The sequence below is a fragment of the Lepidochelys kempii genome, chromosome 4 (assembly GCF_965140265.1).
Source record: "Lepidochelys kempii isolate rLepKem1 chromosome 4, rLepKem1.hap2, whole genome shotgun sequence".
In the NCBI taxonomy this organism is placed as follows: domain Eukaryota; kingdom Metazoa; phylum Chordata; order Testudines; family Cheloniidae; genus Lepidochelys; species Lepidochelys kempii.
The window spans coordinates 126,467,970-126,491,446 of NC_133259.1; the positions used below are offsets into that span (position 1 = coordinate 126,467,970).

Here is a 23,477-nt window from a genome sequence, read left to right on the forward strand (position 1 = left end):
CAGGCTTTTTTCCCCTTTTTCTTTTAGAAGGTTAAGTGATTACTGTGGCCTCAAAAGCTGCTTCATCCTGTGTGTGATACAGTGAAACCAGATCCCATTTACACAGTCCTGAAAGGTTTCCTTGACAAAAGCTTGAATTGGGCAAGTTCAGAGAGGCCAGTTGACAAAAGGAAAGAGAGAGACGCACACACAGAGAAGAAAGAGTGAGCTTGAGGGAGTGAGAGGCCGAGAGAGCTGTGAGTTTGCATTTACTAAATGGCCGTTCCAAAATCTGTATCATCTACTGAAGGTTTGCTTGCTGAACTGCGAGAGGACCCTTTTGCAATGTGAGGGAGACCCTGGCGCACACCTATCTGGAATGCACCAGGTTGCAGCCCCTTTTCCGGCTCCTCCAGAACCTCTTGTTGAGGTCTGGCTGCACTTTTCCCCACACCTCTTCATATAGGCACACACTGTTTGTGGCCCCACAAAGACGCGAGACCTCCTCATCAACCGCCTCCTGGCACTGGCCAAAGTGGCCATCTACAACACTGGCCAAAGTGGCCATCTACAACACCAGAAGGAGGATGCTGGACAGGGAGGTGCTCTGCGACTGTGAGGCCTATTTCCATTCCTCCCTTGTCTCACGTATCCGGGCAGAGTTCCTCTGGGCGGCGTCCACTGGCTCCCTAGACAGCTCTGAGGAGTAGTGGGTGCTATGCGGGGTTCTCTGCTTGGTGTCCACCTCTGAATCCCTAGTTTTGAACCTATGATCCCCACTCCCAACCCTGTTATTCCTTAGTTGTTCCTCGTCAATCGTTGAGTCCCGGGTCCAGTAGCTCCTCTCCAAGGGTTGGGGGCAGGGCCTTTAGAGCCAGAGGACCCCATTACAGAGTGCCTCTATGTTATTCAGACTTTGCATGACTGTTCTCCCACACACCTTTAGGAGTTTGCTTTGTAAACTCCAAGAGCTGCACTTTGCTACAGTATAAATTATGCCATATGCAAGCGTGAGGGAAACACAAGTTGACTGAGTCAAAGGGACAGTGTGTGCAGGTCTCCTGCTCTAACACTGTTTATTATGAAGATTTATTCGGTGTAATTAAAATTAAATAATTAATGGCAAAACATCAAGCAAGAACTTGGTAGGAAGCAATTTAACAGATTCCTTTCCTTGAGGAATATGTCACAGATGGATGGATAAGTCTCAGAGGTGCCTGCTGCATCCCCTTAACAGATAGAGTTAATGCAGTGGTTGCAGAAATGTCCAATTTATCATGATTGTCCACAATTACCTTTAGAGGGCACTTCTGCCACAAAGCTCAACTTCTGGCTCATGCCCCTTATGGGAATGAGGTCTAAAGACAGGTCTGTGTTTGCCTTTTTTCATGTGATATGTGCAGAATCTGTCCTGTGAGATTTCTAGAAGTGTGGAATAGCTGAATCTTCCATCCTTTCTCTATAAAAATCTGCCATCTTCTCTCAGAATTACATCCCTCTTCACCAGCTTCCCAGGACAGAACAAGCACTGGGTCCTGGACCCTGTCTGCAGTCCTGTGCAAAAGATGCTAGCATGGTCCACATAATAATGTAATTAACTTTATGTGCATTATGTTTATGTGCGTCACTGCCCTCTGGTAAGAACTGGAACTACAACACGATGGTATCATATACCCTCTACTGCCAACAGCTGGAGGGGATTATCCTTAGCTCGGCGGTAGGAGCTTTGAAACAGAATGAGTTCCAGCCTCACTGTTGCCATGAGGTTACCTGCTGGCCATATTTCACAACATGGTGGCTTTCCTGAAGTTGCTAGTCATGCATTTGTTACATTATTATATTTGGAATTTCCTATTTTGATGACAGCTTAGATCTGCCCTGTTTGGGCAAGGGTAAATTCTTGAATAAGGCTCTTTAGACTGGATGAAATCTCTCAGAAATAGGTTTAGGAACATGGTGACAAATCATCAATCAAACTAAAAAAATTTAAAAAAGGGATGAGCTGTAGCTGGGTCATAAAAGCAAAAATGAGATCTGGCCCTGACACATCTGGGTCATCAGTTCAAATTCCTGCCCATGCCAGTAGTGCCCAAAAGTTGTTCTGTTTCTCCACAAAGAGCGTGTGGAGAATGGCTTGAACCAAACCCTGGGTCAGGACACTCTCAAACCTTGGAGCAGTTCAGAGCCTTGTTTCGGAGCTGGTTTTAGCTTATGACAAGATGAACAAAACACCTAAATGAACCTCCCCCTCGCCCAACCAACATAGCTATGCTGGCAAAAATCACTGCGTAGACACAGCTTATACAGGCAAAAAAAAGTCCTCTTGCCAGTACACCTTCCATCAATCAGGGAGATGGTTTAACTGTATACTGGCTGAAGGAGTTCTTTTGCCAATAAACTGCATCTTCACTTGAGGGCTTTGTACTCTAGCCCGACTTGGTGATTTTCAGAAGTGCTCAGATTTGCCCTAACTTTGCTCCCGTTGAAGCCAGATCTCCCATTTGACTTCCATGGGAGCAGAGGTAGGCCGGCACTCAATGCTTTTGTAAATCCCACTATAAATTTCAATATGTTTTTTATGAAGAATTTATGCCCAGCCGTACTAGGCCTACCCATGCAAAGGAAAGCCACTGCTCCTGGAAACAAGTACAAGAGAGCACAATGCTAGGATATAGCAGATGCTCAAGTGTGGATCACCAGCTACATTTCCTGGGGCAGGTGGACACTTAATAAAGGAAGGGATCAGTTCAGACTGATGCATTCAGACGAGATTCAATTTGACATTTGACCATCCACAGATACAAATCGATCTGATCACTGAATTCCTTTCACACTGCCTTTTCCATTCCTTCAGTGCAATGTGACATCAAGGTGGACTTCGATGAATAGTACAGAACAGGGATGTGTGGGAAGCCAAAAAAAAAAAATCTGTCCCTTACCCCACTGCTTCCCAGAATGATCTTCGTATTCACCATTGGAGCCTTCAGACGCTGGGCTGTCCTTTCCTGAGCTGGCATCATCTGCAAAGAAAGGGAGAGAGAAGCTCTTAGAAACGTCTCCTCCTACATGGCTGCCTTTGATAGGAGGTTGCATTGCCTTTGGGAGGCACTGTGCTGCCACAAGGCACTTAAAGTGCATTTTGCACTCACTTCCTGGTGCTAGCAGCCTGGCCAGTTTAATGAACAATTTTGCTTGCTGCTTTATGAGCTTTTCAGTAGGCTACTAACATGATAGGAGATTAATCAATGTTTCCATTAATAGCCGACAAAAGCCCTTTTGTTTATATTTACTGGTCACCGTTCCCTAGGAGGAGCTGATCCATTCTACCCTCCATGCAAATAATTATATACATCAAAATTACAGCTAATTAAACCCAGGAGGAGGGAGAGACTTATGTGATCAGTCGTGTGGAGCGCAAGGAGTGGAATTCTGGCAAGAGTTTTACTTTGCAGTTTCCATAAACGATCAGGAGAGCAAGCTCACTTATTGGGATCAAATGAACCTGGGAGAGCGCTGAATGGAAAGCTTTGGTCAGGAAGGCAACAATGTTGAGTAGACATGCTATTTTTTTTTTAAAAAAAAAACAAACTAAGAGCACTGGAATGAATTGGACTAAATTTATGGTCCATCTAGTCCTGTCCCCCATCATCATTTCTATTACAATAGCACCTCGAGTCCCCAACTGAGATCTGTGTCCTATTGTGCTAGGTGCCGCACAGATAAACAGTAGGAGAGCCCCTTCCCAGTCCAAATGGACAAGACAAAGGGTAGGAGGAAGTAAATATTCTTGTCCCCATTTTACAAATGGGGAAACAGAGGTTCAGAGAATTACCCAAGGTCAAATCACACGTCACTGTCAGAACCAGGATTAGAACCCTTTTTTCTGGGCAAAGTGATGACATCTCATTAACTATACCACAACTTATCCCAGACAAGTCACTCAGGCCAGAATTTTCAGACCTGGGATGGATGGAGATCCCAATTTTGGCACCTACTTAAGTGGCCTTATTTTCAGACGTGCTGGAAATTAAGTCAGTTGGGCTTCTAACAGGGAGCTTGGAGGGCTGGGTGGCCTACTGGTTGGAATGCTTGACTGCCGGCCCTTTGCTTCGCTGGTCAAGGTGCCTCAGTCTTTAAGGCAGTTGGGTAGAGGGACCCAGACCCGCCCTCTCCTCGGGTCCCAGCCCAGGGCCCTGTGTGAGTCAACCCCTGAATACACCTCCCACCCAGGAGTCTAAGGACCTGGCTACACTGGAAACTTCAAAGCGCTGTTGTGGGAGCACTCCCATGGCAGCGCTTTGAAGTGTGAGTGTGGTCGCACGCCTGGTAATCCGCCTCCACGAGAGGATTAGCTCCGAGTGCTGTCTACACTAGCGCTCTAAAGCACTCAGACTTGCTGCGCACACCCCGGAGCCAGCAAGTTAGAGCGCTATAAAATGTAAGTGTAGACAAGCCCTAAATTCACTCCTCTGGGTTACTTCTTACCGCTGTCCCTTCATTGTGGGGCATGGCCCCTACAGTCCAAGTCACGAGGGTGGCTTGTCTCTAGTAGCACTCCCTTGTGGACCTTGGGCAGATCCCTGCCACAGTCTCAGGCTCCTCTGGACAGGGCAGCCCTAAATTTTGCGGGGCCGGAATCACACAAGGTCTCCGTGCTTCAGTCACCCAGTTACTTCTTAGGGCTGCTGCTCCTAAGTCTCTTCCAGTCTCCTCAGCCAAGGAGATGGTATTATTTCCTGGTGGTTGCCTTGGCTGGCAGGCTAGTGACCCTTCCCCTCAGGTAGGTAGGCAGCGAGTTCCTGCCTCTTCGCCAGTTAGCCCCAAACTGAGTCAGGTTCTCTCCTTTACTTCCCCCTCCAGGCCTGGCACTGGCTGCAGGTATAATGGGGCAGGGCCAGCTGGGCACAAAGGCTCTCTTTAACCCCTTCCATGCTGGTGGGCGGTTTCTCCTCTTCATCTCAGGACTGTTCCCATAATTAAAGGCTACGCAATCAGAGAGTTGCCTCAGTCACTGTGCACCAACATCAGTGATATGAGTGTAAATTCCACATGCAGCCCAAGAGAAATATATGACCCTAAGGTAAGCGTATGGGAGAGACTAAGGGTTCAATTGTACAAATCCTGAAACCCAACTGAAAAGATCTGGAGGCTAGAAGTGAGGAAAGCCTTGTTCTAATCTCAACTGCAGAGTCCAGGGGAAATAACTCAGCACATACACAAGCATGTCCAGAAACTCTTAGAAATAATGGATCTAGTCTTTGCAGCTGTTTAGCAAGGTGGATAATGCTTAAACAGTACAGTGAGCTCTGGCAGAGATTTTAAAGAACAACAACATATATTTAACCCCCTTGGCACTCGCCCAATTACTGCCACGTTGGAAAACGGTGTGTCTTTTTAGCACCAGGAGTTTTATGCTTGCACGTGCATTGCTCTCATTTGCTGCTGCATCTTAAACAGCATCCAAGGAGAATGCCTGAGATGCCACGCAGCGCGTCCGTCCGTCCTCCACTCGCCCCAAACATATTTTTTTGTTCCGTCTCTGGTTCTCTCAGCAAAGTTTCCCCAGAAGTACGTGCAGCTGTCACTTAGGAGGGAAAAGAAAACTTACAACCCACTGCACTGCTGCCTTGGAACTCCAGCAGCTCACTGAAGCTACCCCCACTCCTGTCACTGAGAACACAGCAGGCTTTCACAAGGGCTGTGGCCAGCTCACACCCAACCCTTCTGGAAGCAGCGTGAAATGGAATTGCCTAAGGCCCTTAAAGGCAACGTTGACTAACCCCTCTGCCCCTCAGTGAAAACATACAACACAGAGTCCTCCTCAGCTTGAATGATCAGCAGCCCATTCTGCGCAGACTCCCACCGAATGAATGGTAGGAAACAACGAACGCACTGCATCGTGCAAATGTACCTTTGCGACCTTTGAAAATTGAATGCAGTGAGTGTAAAAGAAAAGAAGAAGAAGACAGGGGGAGGGATAGCTCAGTGGTTTGAGCATTGGCTTGCTAAGCCCAGGGTTGTGAGCTTGAGGGGGCCATTTAGGGATCTGGGGCAAAAATTGGGGATTGGTCCTGCTTTGAACAGGGGGTTGGACGAGATGACCTCCTGAGATCCCTTCCAACCCTGATATTCTAAGAAGACAAACTGGCTCCTTTCTGAATAATAATCAAATAAATTAAGCAGCAGCATTGATTTTCTTCTGTAAATATCAATATACTTGGAAATGGAATCTTGCAACTTTTTTTTACCAAATAACCAGAAAATCCCTTTGCACAATCAAAAACCATTTAGAGAGTAAGGAAGGGCGGGTGGGCGGGGGGGGAAAGCCATGGTCAAATATGAAAGAATTGCTGCCCCATTGTTCATCTGCTGAACATCTTAAAAGTGGATAAAACGTTTAAGTGGCAATGTTCTGTCAATTATATCTTAATCCTACTCAGCTTGATGTACAAAGAGCGGCATACCCACCCTTGCCTCCTGCCTCATGTTACAGTATGTCAGCTCATGTGCAACCCCTGCTCTGCTTACACACACTGACTGGCATTCTCAACACCACTTGACATGCTGCCAAGCCTTTGAAGTCAGCCAAATTGCTCCGAATCCGTTTGATCCTTTGAAGAAGACTCTTTGCTTGTTATCCAGCCAAATCCCAAACCTGTGGAGTTACCTACAAGACCCAGAAGAAGAAGGGGAAAAAAGTGGTGGGGGAGTGGAGGGAACAGAATAAAAATGAGTTACGGGAAAGATACTCAGCCCATAGTATAAATATCTCTTTGGGTGGAAAAGAAAAAAAAACCTGTGGTAAATAATTACTGTATTTCACCAGGGTTTTTCAGATCCATTAAGTCTCTCACTGTCTGTGTTCGTTGGGATCATTGCACGTCTAAAACCAAAACTCAGTAGCATATTCTAAAGAAAATAAATAAAACATTTTAGACTTGGAGCCTCAGATATAGTGAAGGGCTTTTTGGTGGGTTGGGTTTTTTTTTTTGACTCAGCGGCTTCACACTAACTGGAGGGTCATTACAACGGGATCTGCACTCTTCAGTGGAACAACCTGGGGCTCCTCCCCTGCCACTTCTCTATAAATTGAGCTAGATCTAAACTCACTATGAGTAGGTTCCTCTGTTTATGCACAGAGAACATTCTCCATAAAACAATCTCACTGTTCAGCCTGCTCAATTCTAGAGAGAGAGCCAAGCCATAAATCTGGATCCAGCTCTGAATTTCCTCAAAGCTCAGAGGTGTTTGCTTCAGCTCAAGCCTCAAGTTTGAATCTGGAGCTGAATGTTCCCAAAAGGCAGGCGTGGTCAGATTTGTGGGATTCATTTCCTCCTTGTCTCTGCCTGGTTCCTCTGGACCTGGGTATTTTAATGACATGGTTTGTGTTCTGCCATCACCTTTATGAATGGTGCTGGTTTGTATCCGTCATTGAGTTATTATCAAGGGGCATTATGTTCAATCCAACAATCATTTTCGCTATCCTGTAGCACCAATGCTTCTTGTGCAGCCAAGGAAATAAATCATTCAAGACATCTGATGAATGATGCTTATTGCACGGATAGTGGACCTGAAGGAGTTGCTCGTGTGAAACTATGACCTGAATACCAGCGATGAGCGAGGCAACAAAAGCAACCTAAAGAAGAGTTTTGGTTATATTCAAAGCTGTCAGAACGACCCAGTAAATCAGATCGTTACTACCAATGAGGTGGACTGCTTTGTTCACCTCCTCTTTAAAAAACACACATCATTACAGCTGGAGCAGATAGCCTAGCGGTCTATGTGCCTTATGTCTGTAACAGTAAAATTCAGTGTTGTCTTTCAGGCAGAGAAACTGCCTACCGTGCACTTTTCCTGTGTGCATGTTTTTGTGCAAGACCTTAAAAACTGAGATTTTGTCATTGTCCCCCTCCCTTCACCTCACCGCCTCCAGCAAGAGCATTAAAGATCCATGACATCTGTAAAAATAATGGCAGGACCTGCACATTCTGCGATTCTGTGGCTGTGGAATTTGCCAAGCAATTCACCCTTGGTGACAGAATTGTGCTTTAGAATCAAAGCTCTCAAATAAATAAATAAGAGAGAGCAGATCCTCGGCTGGTGTACGATTTAGGCCTTGTTTTTCTAACCCTCATAGTTGTGAAGATAACATTGAAAATGTGAGCTGAGTGTACAGCAATGCAGCACTGTCTTCACAAGCCTGCAGAGAGCCCGAAATAAGAGCTCTAAGAAGTGTAACTGCCCCTGTGACCTAGTCTGGAGCCTTGGATTTTGTAATTCTATGGCCAGAGAATCTGGCATTTTTACAAGGTGCAAGAAAATTCATCATTTTTGCCACGGAATTTGCCATTTTACTGCAGCTGGGCTCCTGACGTTTTTATTTTCTGCCTCTCTGCCCTGTTGGGTCCTGCCTTCTGCTGCCTCTTACTCTTCAGTTTTCCTACAGGGTGAGTTAATTGGATTGCCGTGTATGCTCCCTGCACTATTCCCGAAACCAGACAGCAGGGGGGTCAGGCAGCCAAAAATGGAGTCCAGCCTGCAGCCAGGGAGCACAAAGAACACTGTAGGAGGCAATGCCCAGCTGAAGTTGGCTACAAGTTTCTCCTTCCTTTGGCATATATTGGGGGAAGGAGGTTCTGAACTGCAGTGCCTGAACATCATCACAGTAGCTAAAGGCCTACGAGATGTGCCCGCTGGAGGGCACAGTGAAAATCCCATAATTAAAAACAATCAGTGACAAATTTTATGTATTTTCAACTATGAGTGACTGTTGCTTGGGTTTATATGGTGGAGAATGGGAATGAAGAGAATTCAGGGGGGACAAGAATGGATGAATGTTGCCACATCATTTAATAATCCTTGATGCAGAATTTGGCCCCTTGTGTTGTGGACTATACAGGGCCCTGATTGTGGGTTTGTCTTGATGCAGTGGCTGAAATTTCCCTACCACTTAGCATTATGCATCATGCTTTATGCACATTGTCAGCCTGGTTGAAGCTCTCCCCACTCCAGAGATGACTACATTTCTGTACAGTAGTTTACGTAGCACTTTGGGACCATATGGCACAAAGAGTGCCATATACAAGAAGGATATTTTATTATTATTAATATTATTACTGTTTATTATTATAGCAAAACTGTTCCAGATCTGCCTCCTTCTTAATGTTAAAACAAATCAAAAGTTTTAAATGACAGTTGGGCTCTGAGGGAAACTGATGGGAAATATTTACAGGCTGTCACCACACCAGGATCAGATTTTATTTACGCATGACTTTCTGAGAATGTGTCATATTAGCTAACAGGGAATGGCTTGTTTTCAGGCCAAATGCAGGTTCTGATCAGTCCTTCAAAGGGCAAAACAACGCCCCAATTTATGAAGCAAATATCTAACCGTGTTTGTCTATGATCCACAAAGTTGCTTTAATTTGTTATAATGCAAGACCAGTCCCTGCTTTGACTTGATGGGGCCAGCTTTGGAGCTTTTGATGTTAGAGGCCTTGAAAGCCCCATTTCACAGATGATCCAGCTTTGCATAAATAAACAAAGTGACCTTTGAACTCAGGCCTGAGACCTGAGCACACTTCAAAGCGATGGAAGGGGGTGATGGGGAATGAAGTGATCAGCATGCATCATTAAGGCAGCTCCCGCTCAACGCTACATCAGTACAAGGAGGTGTAAATAAAGGGAGAGAGGCAGGCGGGGAGGGAGTGAAATGAGGGGGAAACGGAAAGTGATGTAATCCAGTCAGGCTTGAACAATTATATTGAGGCCTTCCCTTGTGGAAGAATGAAAGAGATCTCTCTCCCAAGTCCAGTTTACAGATCCACTCCCTCATTTACCCAAATCCAAAGTGAACAGTAAACCACATCTGCACCCTGCTGTCCCCTGAAGCTGGAGACGTCCAGTGAGAGAGCTACACAAACAGAAATATATTTGCTTGTTTAGTGGGGGCGGTGTGGCCGTGCCAGACAGGACTGACCCCGCCTCCTGAATTTAGGCTTGTGAGTCACCTGGTTGGAATTGACATGAACATCACTCAAAGAAGAAAAAATGGTTACTCACCTTCCCATAACTCTTGTTCTTTGAGATGTGTTGTGCATGTCCATTCCAATACCCACCCTCCTACCCCTCTGTTGCAGTAGCCGGCAAGAAGGAACTGAGGGGGTGGCGGGTCGGTAGGGCCCTATTTTGAGTGTCATGATGGCGCCACTCCAGGGGAGACCTGGACTGACCAGACGGATTGCGGCGCTTGGGGATCCTGGGCTGGAGCCGATACAAACGGCGCCGTGACCCTCGGTGCTGAGGCTGCTGGTGCCAAAGCTGTCTAAACCGGAACCGATGGTGTTGGGGCTGTCGATGCCGAGGCTGTCGGTGCTGTGGACGTCAGCGCTGATACTGCTGCGGCTGGCGTAGTTGACGCTAGTGGTGTCAGGGAGCGATAGAGCTACCCCCAATCCTGCCAATGACGACGATGCCGGAGGTAATACGGAAGTGGCCAAGGCCACCGCTGCAGCCCTGGAATGCATCCCTTCGATCCACCTTTGGCCTTGGTGAAAGGCCCAGAGAGTCCAAAAGGGCTACTGTGCCAGAGGTTGCCACTGTGTGGGCCACGGTCCCAGGTAAGGATGCTGGTCTCATGATAACCTGGACCATCTACTTCTGCTCCTATGAAATGGACAGGTGTCTGACTCCGACGTCCCTGAAATGAGGACCATGGAGGAGCAGTACTGTGAGGTGCTGAGGGTCCGCGCCGAGGGCTCAGGGACCGACGAGGCTGCTGACCCTGTTCTGGCGCCGGGGAGCAGTGCACCGGGGATGGAAACCGCCAAGCCATCATTGTAGGCTTTCCCCTTGATAGTGCCGGGGGAGCGACCAGTGCCGGTGACCTCTCCTGTCTGGGCGGAGAGAATGAGCTGGAGGAGGTCCCGTGCTGCCTCAGATGCCTCTGGGGTTGGCGGGAGGTGAAGTTGTCAGCTCGGCCTCAGTGAGCGAGAAGGGTCCGGACTCAACCGCCCTTCCATGGGGGCAGGAGTCGACTCGACCCTCTCTGGCAGTGAGGCTGAAGTAGTGTGGCTCGGCTTGGGTCTCACAACGGCCAGCTCCTGGGGTCTAGCTGGGGCAGAGCGATCCCTCTCCAGCCTCCTCTTCTTCTGCGGCACCAGTGATTGAGACTGGGGCCTGCCTGCGGCATGTGAGCCGCAACTGGAGCCACGACGGTGCCGAGAGTCCTTGTCTTTACTCGGCACGGATCCCTGTGCCGACGGTGCTGGGGCACTGCGTACTGAGGAGGAGGTACTCGGCGCTGGGTCTGCTGACCCGGGGTCAGATGGGAGCTGGAGTGCTGCTTCCATTCGTAGGCTCTTCAGGTGCTGATCTCTGTCTTTCAGTGTCCTGGGGCAAAACCCCCTGCAGATCCTACAGCGACCCTTTTGATGGCTCTCCCACAAACATTTCAAATATGAAGTGTGAGGATCGCTTCTGGGCATACACTTGCAGCAGACCTCATAGGCTTTGAAGCCAGGAGACCGAGGCATTCCCTAACGCCGGGATAGCGCTGAGAGGAAACCCTTCCAAAGGAAACTTAAGAACTAAGTAAAGTACCTACTAACTACTTAACACTAACTACAGAATTAATGAGAACTATACATAGACTGCCAAATGCGCTTGTCACGACAAGAGCAAGGGGAAGTTCCAGCTAACCATCAATGGTGGTAAGAAGGAACTGAGGGGGTGGCGGGTTGGTAGGGCCCTATTTTGAGCACCAGGATGGCGCCAGTCAAGGAGGGGCCCAGACCGACCTGACGGATACTGCTAGGGGAAAAATCTTCCGGCTGCCATGCACACGCATGCACACCCCTGATTGGAATGGACATGAACAAGCACTCGAAGAAGAATATATTTGCTTGTTTAGGGGACCGGGGGCCTTAACATGAATTAGGGGAATTTTTGCTCACATCGGTGTCACCAGCCTCTTGAGGAAAGAGTGAGGGCTGAGAATGCAACATAAAATTGCATCTGATACTGTAGTTAGAAGAAGTGCTTAGATACAGTGTTCATGGGAATTTTATAGAGAAAATGTGGTTTTGCCTCATTCCAATAAAATAAAATAAATAAATAAATAAATAAATATTAGGCCATATCTAGTCTATTCCAAACCAGTTCAGCCTTCTTTACATACCAAGCCAGAGATTAATAAAACAAGTTGTGAACAGAATGGAAACAGATTTCAGAGTAGCAGCCGTGTTAGTCTGTATTCGCAAAAAGAAAAGGAGTACTAGTGGCACCTTAGAGACTCACTTCATCGGCTGCATGTAGCTCACGAAAGCTTATGCTCAAATAATTGGTTAGTCTCTAAGGTGCCACTAGTCCTCCTTTTCTTAATGGAAACAGACTTTCTGAAAATCTTTTTTGTCAGTCTATTACCACCATGATGGTGGTGCCTAGTTAGCATGGTGATTGGCGCTTGGGGGACACACAGGCAGACAGTCGCAACTGTATAACACTTGGTAGTTTTTGGCTTACAGAGATTAAACTGATCCTTTCCCCCAGATCTCCTTAGTGTGGATTAACACTGGTTGAGTTTCGTTTGGAATTTCAGATTTCAATTAACCCCAAAGGCTCAGTGACATTCATGCAAATCCACTGACACGTGATTTCCATCTGAAAACCTACATCAGCTAGTAACCTTATTGCGAGTCTCATGATATCTGCTGTTTTTCTTAAAGCCTTAGCTCCTGGAGGCATGGGGTTACCTGAGAATCTCAGCTTTCATTTTCTTAAAAAAAAATTCTAGCCCTCATGACTGGGGAGAAGAGTCTGAAAACTTAACCTAAGTAAACTGTAAAGGCTCAGAGAAAGCAGAAGCCAGATTCATGACTCTTGAGCCTTGGGACTGACAATACTAATATCAGGCCAGTTCTGCTTGAAACCCGAGACAGGCTCAAGGTGCAAAGTTTGGATCTGGATCCAGTTCTGAATTTCTTTCACACCCAGGGATGCCTGGGTCTGAATTTGTGGTTGAGCTCACGGTAGAGATAGGGTCAGTAACAAAGTTTTATCTGAACTTCTCTGTGTAAGGGGTGCTCAGATAGTTGGGGTCTGTCTCTGATTGGAACTCAGCCCGGTATTAAGAAACTGGTTCAAGTTTTCCATGTCAGGAAAGTTTTCCATAGCTCTTCCAACAACCCTTCAGCTTGCTCTTGCCGTCCCCTAACCTATCTATCAACAGGGGCAACGTGAAGGGAAAGCACGAAATGACTTTAGTATGGCCTTTCTGTGTTGGGAAAGGTGCAGTGTAGCAAAAGGATTAGGAATAGTTAAAGAGAAAAATAAGGAAAAAACCCTTTTTCTGCCCCAGCCAAACAAAACCCCTTAACATGAAACAGACCAAACCAGGCAGCACATAGCCAAGGAACACTACAATGTTTTTAAAGAAATAACTGAAAGGTTACTGGCAGAAAGTTTGGCAATATAATGGGCACTGAAGATATTTCTGCTTTTGGCTCTGACTGTGCCAAAAATAAGCAGGGTTATTGATACTCAAGCCCAGAATTTGCTAAAAATAAAACAACAGTTTGTGTTAATGGTTTGATTGAATTTTAAGTGTTATCCATTTCTGTGATAATTTCCATTCAAAAAACTGATTTTTCCTCTGCCACAGGCCTGGCAGGCTCCCTCAAGTCAAAATCTATTACAAAGGAAATGATTTCAACAAATCTGTCCTGTCATATTGAGAGGAAGCAGTGTGATCTAGTGATTAGAGCCCTGGACAGGGAGTAGGGTGACCAGATCGCAAGAGTGAAATATCAGGACACATTGGGCGAGCGGGGGGCGAGAGGGAAAAGAGACAAACACAGGTGCACAGCGCAGCCCCGACCGGAGCCAGAGGCACACTGGTTCACCTGGTCATGTGCTACCAGCGTGCCCCTTCCTGTTGGGGGTTGGCCCATGCTGCACCACACAGCTCCCTTCCCCAGCACTCCCTGGATCCACTATGCCCAGAGCCCCCCCTACAACCCTTCCACCACAAGTGCACACACATCCCCGCCCAGCGCCCCCCTGCCCACAGCCCCACCACAGCTGCCCAGCACCCCACATAGAACCCCCCACTTGCTAGTTTCCCAACACACACAGATTTTCCCTCCTTCCCAGTGCCCTTCCCCACAGTCCCACCACCACAACTGCACAATGCCCCACACAGACCCCCACTGCCCAGTGCCCCGACACACACAGATCTCCCCCATTGCCCAGCACCCCCCCCAAAAGGCCCCCACTGCCTAGCACTCCAAAACACACAAACCTCCCCCACTGCCCAGTGCCCTCCACACACCTCCCAGACACTCACCATCACACCCTGCCCCCTTCTCTGGCCGCACTCACCAGCGCTGCTGGGAGGTCTCTGGCTCCTAGGGTGACAGCGGCTAGGGGAGTCTCCAGACTCTCCACATGCTGTGCCCGCCACAAGCGCAAGCTCCGTGGCTCCCATTGGCTGGGAAAAGCGCCAATGGGAGGTGCCGGAGCCGCGGAGCGGGGCTTGCAGGCACCGGCAGCACGCAGAGCCCCCCCACCCTAAGAGCCAGAGGGACCTGCCAGGGGGTGAGGTGGGGAGTCCCGGCGGTGCTCACCTAAGGCGGCTCCCATCCCAGGAAGCATCTGGCAGGCTGGTCCCTCTGGCTCCTAGGGTCACAGGTCAGGTCGGGTGGGGGGGATGGAGGGATCTCTGCCTGCTCCCGGCACCTGCAAGCCCCGCCCCTGCAGCACCCGGCACTCCTGCTGGCGGGCGAGCACCGGGAGCTGCCCCAGGAAGTGGTGAGTGGCGGCACTGCGGCTGTGGTCCGGATGGTCCCGATACCGGGACAAAGGGCGTCCCGACTGATGTAAGGTCGGGATGCGGGACAAGTCCCCTAAAATTGGGATTCTGGTCACCCTAATAGGGAGTCAGAAACCTGGGTTCTATTCCTGGCTAAACCAATGACCCTCTACAGGACCTTAAGCAAGTCACTTAAACTCTGTGGCTCCTGTAAAATGGAGATAATGATGCATAGATCCATTTTGTTATCTATGGATGTAAAGCTCTATATTAGTGCTGACTGTTATTACTCCACATCTCAGTATGTAGGTGAATGCAGATGCTGCTGCAGGTCCAAATACAAATGCTTCCCAGTGAAGACTCCAATTTGCTTCCAAGTTTCCATACCAGGAGGGGGGCAGTTTTCTCTAGTTCTGATCTATTCGCTCCAGCAATCACTAAGGAATGCTGTGGTGTATTGTTTTGGGCCTGGTTAAAAAGCTTTGGTTTGGACAAGAATTATCTGTTTCCTTCAAAAAAATTAAATGCATAAGGTGGGGAGATGAAACACCAAGAAGGCAGAGGAAAATTTTAGGGACATCAGTAGAACAACTACATGAATAATAGGATGCAATTAGTAATATTTAGGTTGAATATATGAAAACTTCCCAACGGCGACGTCTATTAGTCTGTGGAAGTTTTCCAAGAGAAGTAAGAGAAGCCCCACCCCTTCGCCCCTGGAAACATTTAAAACAGATAATGGTAAAACTATAACAGTAATACAGACCCAGAAGAATTTACAAATCCAAATGCTAACAGCTGGTTCATCCAGTTATCAGAATCTGTACTCAGAACCCTTAGCTATGCTTGGAAATAGAGCATTAATTGTACCATCAGCAAGAATTATCAATCAGACAGAAAAAGCATATACATGGAATACGAAATGGACTGATAAGTAGATCTTTTAGGGTCAAAAGCAAAAGTCAATATATTATCATTACCCTCAAGCTTTCCTTCTTTGCTAATTCGAAGAACTGCATTCTCTAAGGCCTGTGCAGAGGTCTCATAGTCATCCATGGGGCCCTGCATGCAGAACGAAGGTAGGAGGTGGTGATGTAACCATTTCCTTCTGACGTTCAAAACTCACCCTCAATGCCATGTTGCATGGTTTGGTAATAAATCCTGGACCAGCACCTCAGCTGATGTAAATCAGCACATCTCCATTATATTCAATAGAGCTATGGCGATTTACAAAAGTTTAGGATCTGGGCCCATCTTTAAAACATTCCTTCCTTTTCACTCACCCTCCACAAAGCCAGGGAAAGCACTTGAAAACCCCCTGGTGAATGTTTTGTGCTTTGCACGGTTTAGGTACTATTTCTAGTCTCAGAAGCAGCGGCCCATCAATATCCACAAAGCTCGCAGAATAATCAGAGCTATGTTCCCAATCACGGCCCATCTGCTGTAACCACGGGGGCAAACAGCTGGAGCTAATCACTGTACCATCACAGCTCCCTGACAGATCCATTAAAACAATTACTTTACAAAGGCAGTCACAGGCCTGCCTCCCTCCTGCCCAAGCCACTCTGACTCCTCCTCACAACAGGCCTTCCTGCCCCGCTTCAGGTGTCTATTCCAAAGGGGAAATCAAACAGAATCCCCCTTGGGGTTACTTCTTTTCCTAGCATGTCACAGCGCACACAGATCTCAGTGCTGAGAGCTATGTACCACATCAGGAGTCAAATATTCCATTCTTGATCCACTTAGGGTTGCCATCCGTCCACATTTTACCCAGACAGTTTTGGCTTCTGTGTCCAGGTGCCATTTAGGGTTGCCAGGTGCCTGTTTTTTGTGGACACTGGCAACCCTAAAGTCACCCTATTTTACAGATAGGGAAACCGAAGCACAAAGAGCTCAAGGCTAAAATTTTCAAAAGGACATAAGTCATTTAGGAGCCTCATTCCCATTTTAAAAAGCTCCTAAATTACTTGTGTTCCTCTGAAAAGTTTACCCTAAGCGACTAACCCCAGATCAGTGACAAGAAGAATGTGGCAGAACCAAGGATAATGCATGAGTACTGGCTCTACTCTAACCACTAGTTTACACACCATGTGAGTCCTGGCAGCTGCCATTTCCCACACAAACCAAGTTATATCTCTATCATTACCCTATATCGTAGTACCAATAAATGTTTATTATTTCCTGCACCAAAGCATGAGTAGGAATATCATTCACATGTGCATATAAATCTCCCTAATCATTCACCCGGCTGGAAATAGTCAGTATAAAGAAAATTCCAGCTGGGTCTCAAACATAGATGTCCTATCAACAGTGCAGAAATGGGTCTTAGATGACACTTATAATGTGATGTTGAACAAAAGTATCAATCATACTAATCTTGGGTGTTGACCTTTCCTAAAATGGCAAGTTAATACCTCAGTGTGGAAGGAACTGATACATCATGATGAGTTGGAAATTGAAATTCTCTTCTTTATGGATAGGAATATAGACTCAGCTGTTTCTTCAACAACACTATGAGAGTCTTTTATAGTGTTTTTCAGGGCTTATTCATTTCAAAATCATCTTGTGGTTAAGAAGTCAGACAGAGAAAATATAATTGCTCCAGAGAAGATAATTAAATACCTTCAGGTTAATATGTAAACTCTCTAACAAAACTAACTGTCCAGGAACTTGTTATGGTTCAGGACTACTTTATAGCATAGAAAAGCCAAAACCTGTGTGCATTGCTTTATTTGGGGCAGAACTACTGAGCCTGATCCAAAGGCCCCTGAAGTCATAGGAAATCTTTTCTTTCACTTCAATGAACTTTTACAAACATGGTATAAAGAAAAGGCACCTTTTCTTTTGTGGCACCTTAGAGACTAACCAATATATAAATCTTCTCACTGTATTTTCCACTGAATGCATCCGATGAAGTGAGCTGTAGCTCACGAAAGCTTATGCTCAAATAAATTGGTTAGTCTCTAAGGTGCCACAAGTACTCCTTTTCTTTTTGCGAATACAGACTAACATGGCTGCTACTCTGAAACATGGTATAAAATGTTGCTTAGCTGCAGGCAGCCTAATATTCTAAAAATAGTCAAGCACAGTGGATAAATTCCTTCAACTGGATTTCCCACAGGGAAGCTCAAGAAGAAACCCTGAGGTATTTATTTTTTGCTTTATTTTGAGAATTTTAAGAATAAGAATCTAGAGGAACAGTAGAAAATATACTACAGAATCCTGAAGTAAGTTGAGAAAAGAGAGAGAAAGAACTGATCTTTTCTTCTCTCACCAAGAGATGACAGTAGCTCTAAAAAACTTTAAATGCTGGGAAGTCTAGTGAAAAGGACAGGTTCTGAACTGTATTTTGGAAAACAGATCAAGCTCAGGTTGTCCAGATCTCACACCAGGTATTCAGCAAGGTACAGAAATATGTTAAAGAATCTTTCCACTCAGATTTAAATACCACCCTTGTATTAACTCATCCCAAAGAAGAACAAAATTCCACGTCTATATGAGAACAACAGGCCAATACCCTTAATAGATATATATTTGAAAATGTTGTAATCTGAAGAGTCAACTGCTAGTCCACTGATGATCTGAGAACCTTGTGCTAAACAATTCCAACACCTGTTGCCAGATGGGCTTTGTAAATGACATGTAATGCACTGAAAGTGAGGTGAAGAGAAAGCATTTGAAAGGGTGGAGAGGAAATACCTATTTGCAGTCGAGAAAGCTTTTAACTTGGATCAATCCTTTATAAATAAAGTGTTATGTAGTAATAAATTTCCTAAGGTAACTTAACAATGGGCAGGTGTCATCAGCAATATCACTGGTTTGCAGAATATGGTAGGCATGTTAATGCAACTTCTGCTTTTCTTACTGGCTCCTGAACTCTTAGCCACTGCAGTAGAAGGGGATGCCAGAATTTAAAGAATCTATGTAAGTGGCAAGGAGCATAAGGCATTCTGGGCCAAATCCTGCCAGGTGCTGAGCATCCCTCAACACCTCTTAACTTGAGGACACTTAACTTGGGAGTTGAGGTCACACAGCACCTTCCAGGAATCATTCAGCATTCATCCTTATCTGACGCAGATGACACAATGTTGTATCATGGATAATCTATAAAATGTTCAGTGAACATCACAGATATCTTTGGAACACTGTCTGCTACAAAATAAACTGGCCTAAGAAGTGAAATATTACCACTTTCACAATTCTGTCCAAGTACAACTCTGGACAAGTGGCAATTTTGTTGGTTCCCAAAACAAATGGAACACTTGGCATCCTACTTAAAGGGAGGATTATAGTATATTATACTGGATAATATACCCCAAATTAAACCTAACCTAATTACATGGACCAAATTACAGCTTTCCTTGTGGGGTAAAACACAAATGGTAAAAATGGTTGCTCCACAATTATCTATATATTCACAAGCTGCCTTTACAAATTTCTAAAACATACTTCAAAACAATGGCTTGTATAGTGAAATTATTTCTGTGGGATAATGGAAAAAGGAGAAGGGGCATTTAACAACATTACAAGAGCCTCATGATGTGGGATGAAATGAGACTCCCTGATTTTGAAAAATACTATCCTAGCATATGGCCTGTAGCATATGGGAGCAATAATTGGGAATAGGGTAAGACGAATACATCAGAATGAAACCATAGCAGAACTAGTTCACCTTCTTTACAATCTAAATCGACGAAGGCCAAGATTTTGAAAGTGACCCACGTCTAGAATCCAAGTGAGGGTTGTGCTGCCCCTGCTCGTGTACACATACTCTTGCTAGCTCTCATTGAGCTAGCGAGAGTATGAATAGCAGTGTAGCCGCAATAGCCTCGACAGTGGCAGCAAAGCCATGGCTGAGATGTGCTAAGTACAAACCCGGCTGAAATTAATGGGTATGTACTCAGCACGCCTCACCCATGCCTCTGCTGCCGTTCCCTGTGCTACCCCAGTTGCACTGCTATTTATACTCATGCTAGCTCAATGCGATTTAGCATGAGGATGTGTACATGAGCAAGGGAATCACACCCCTAACTCACAGTGTAGACATAACCTTAGTGATGTTGAGTGCCTTCGGTTTTTTGAGAGCCCCACTTGCAGAGGCCTGTTTTCAGAGGGTGCATGCTCAGCACTTTCTGAAAATCAGGCCTCCTTTGAAGTATGTGAATTTGGGTACTCAAACATGAATGCACCCCAAATCATTAGCCATGTTTGAAGATCTTGGAGAAGATAGAGAAAGGAAATATCATTAACTCCATTTTGCAGATGGGGAACTGAGGCACAAAGAAATTAAGGCTATGGCGACACTATAGCTTAGGTCAATATGATTTTATGCTGCTCAGGCGTGTGAATTAGCCAGCCCCTGAGCAACGCAAATTACACCGACCTAAGTGCTGGTGTGGACAGCGCTATGTCGGCAGGGCAGATTCCCGCTGTGGGTGGATTAATTAAATCCACAGGAGAGCCTTCTCCCAATGGCTTAGAGCACTTGTACTAACAGTGCTGCAGCGGCATCAGAGCAGCTGCTGTAAACTCTCTAGTGTAGACGTAGCCTTAGGATACATTTAGACTAGACGAGCGTTTGTGGCCCTGTTGTAATTCGAATTAAATGACTACCAATTAACTCAAATTAGCTAACACCCAAGGCCTTATCTAGATTATTCAAAAACAACACCCCATTTTTCCTATAGATAGCTGTAAAGCCCCTCATAAACACCACTTATCACCTAGCTGAGATGCAGTTTAACACCTTTACATTTGGGTTAGCTGATAGGGGTTGACTTTAGGGATGAGTAATGGCAAGAGGCAGGCATATCATTCATGGGTGGCAAAAATGGATGAGACCTTCATGTCCTCTGCCCAAGTGTATGAAAGATATGATATATCTCAATAGCATCAATGGAGATATTTTTAATTAGGCTGGGTTTCAGAGTAGCAGCCGTGTTAGTCTGTATCCGCAAAAAGAAAAGGAGGATTTGTGGCATCATAGAGACTAACAAATTTATTTGAGCCTAAGCTTTCGTGAGCTGCAGCTCACTTCATTGGATGCATTCAGTGGAAAATACAGTGGGGAGATTTATTTACATAGAGAACATGAAACAATGGGTGTTACCATACGCACTGTAAGGAGATTGATCACTTAAGGTGAGCTATTACCAGCAGGAGAGTGGGGGCGGGGGGGGGAGGGAAGGGAAACCTTTTGTAGTGTAATCAAGGTGGACCATTTCCAGCAGTTGACAAGAACGTCTGAGGAACAGTGTGTGTGTGGGGGGGGGGGGGGGGGCGGGGGGAATAGTTTTACTTTGTGTAATGACCCATCCACTCCCAGTCTTTATTCAAGCCTAAATTAATTGTATCCAGTTTGCAAATTACAGAGTTTTCTCCTAAGACATCACAATTCTAAGCAATTATCTAGTGCAGGAATTTTCTTTCTGAGCGCCCTTCCCCCTACCATGCTATAAAAAGTCCACAGCCCACCTGTGCCACACCTGTTTTTCTGCATCTAAAACCAGGGTCTGCATTAGCGGGTAGTAGGCAGCGCAGTTGCCTGTGGCCCCATGCCCCGCAAAGCTAAATTGCTCAGGCTTTGGCTTCAGCCCCAGGTGGCAGGGCTCAGGGCTTTGGCCCTAGAGAGTCTAATGTTGGAGGACCCCCTGAAACCTGCTCGCAGCCCCCCAGGGGGCCTAAGACTCCTGGTTGAGAACTGCTGATCTAGTGAGTATTTCAGTTGATTTTGAATGTGTAAAATAATCTTACATTTAATATATATCCTGCATCCAGTTAGCTAATGATAAAACTGACATGAGATATTTTAAATGTCAACTTTAAAATATACAGGTTTCAGAGTAGCAGCTGTGTTAGTCTGTATCCGCAAAAAGAAAAGGAGACACCTTAGAGACTAACAAATGTATTTGAGCATAAGCTTTCGTGAGCTACAGCTTACTTCATCACTTCATGATGAAAGCTTATGCTCAAATAAATTTGTTAGTCTCTAAGGTGCCACAAGTCTTCCTTTTCTTTTTAAAATATACAGGAAATTAAAAACCTTCAAACCACTCACAGCTTGATCAGATAATCTATCTACATTTAATTCAATGTAAAATTCTTCAGTGAACACTCTGGACTCCAGGTAGGTTGTTCAGTATGAAGAAAACCAATGTTGGAGGTGTCATGTAGACATCTGGATATATTGGTTATATCCGTGTATAAAGTGCTTTGAGATCCTTGGGTGGAGGGAGCTATAGAAGTGCAAAGCTGAGCTGTTGTGTTTATGTCTCTATAAACCCACATCCGTGATAACAAGCAGCGCTCCTTCATTGCAAAAAACAAGCACTTTTATTAATGCATTTCATTAAACCTACATGCTGTTATTTCTAAGGGAAATTACTACTTGGGGGTGACCCTGGATAGATTGTGAAGGACTGCTCGCACTGTTGCGGGGGGAAGCTAGGGTACCAGGCCAGTCGGTTGGCTGTCCCTGCAGCTCCTAGGTGCAGGGGCAATCAGGGAAGCTCCAAATCCACATGCACCTGCCCGTGCCCGCAGGCGCCATCCCCACAGCTCCCATTGGCCAGGAACTGCGGCCAATGGGAGCTGCGGGGCAGCGCCTGTGGGCATGGGCAGCGCGCATTACGCAGAGCCACCTGGCCACATCGTGGCCATTTCCGGGACCGGTGCGGGGCCAGGCCAGGGCAGCGGGGGAGCCTGTCTTAGCCTTGCTGCGCCACTGACTGGGAGCCGCCTGAGGTAAACGGTGCCCGGTCCGAGCCTGCACCCCTCACCCCCTCCCACACCACAACCCCCGGCCCCAGCCCTGAGCCCCCTCCTGCATCCCAACCCCCTCCCAGAGCCTGCACCCGCACCCCAACCCCATGCCCCAGCCCTGAGACCGTTCCCGTACTCCAAACCCCTCGGCCCCAGCCCAAAGCCCACTCCTGCATCCTGAACCCCTCATTTCTGGCCCCATCCCAGAGCCTAGTGGAAGCCCTGAGCTCCCTCAAACCATGTGTGGCCTGCAACTGAATTTTTCTCTGGGTCAGTGGCCCCGATAGAAAAACAGGTTCTCCACCCCTGGTTTAAAAGAAGCACTCTGATGCCCAAATGTATCCAAAACTCTCGGGACTTCACAGTTCCAAGTGGAAATTTACACCAGGAAGAGAGTCTGTAACCCTTCACAGTCTGTAACATTGGGCCATGAATCTGACTGACCTGAATCTCTGCATCTTCAGCCCCATAAATCCCAGGGGCCTGGAAGTCCCACAATCCAGAGCATAGGCTCTGCACCACAGATTGCATGCAAAAGTTACAAATTCATCATGCATGATAATAAAAGAAAGTTCACGGTACTATAGCTACATCCAGGGAAAAGGCACAAGACCCGTCAGTGAAGTCCACATTGTAATATGTTCTGAATGAAGGATTGTATCATGTGAAAACACTCCTAATAATTGCTCCTGTTTTCATTAAATTTCCTGCTTCTGGGGAACCCTTCTGTTTTAACAAGCATAGCTTCTTGTCTCGTCTCTGAAAGACTGCACCACTATGGCCTATTATTACTATTTACTGCTGAAGTCGTTTAAATGGACAAGGCATCCATATCCAAAAACAGCAAGTTGCTAGCCAGCCTCATACCAGCCAGATTAATGTGACACCTGAGATATGTTTTCTTTCGAGATGTAGGAGTCTGAATGGC

General features: G+C 46.3%; 1 protein-coding gene across 1 annotated transcript in view; it reads right to left on the bottom strand.

Annotated features, from left to right (window-relative positions):
* FGFRL1 (fibroblast growth factor receptor like 1) overlaps positions 1 to 23,477 on the bottom strand; it is a 253,333-nt gene that overhangs the window by 20,113 nt on the left and 209,743 nt on the right. The window contains exon 4 of the mRNA XM_073342841.1: positions 2,919 to 2,999. Within this exon, the coding sequence (XP_073198942.1) occupies positions 2,919 to 2,999 (81 nt within the window). The remainder of the gene's footprint in view (positions 1 to 2,918; positions 3,000 to 23,477) is intronic.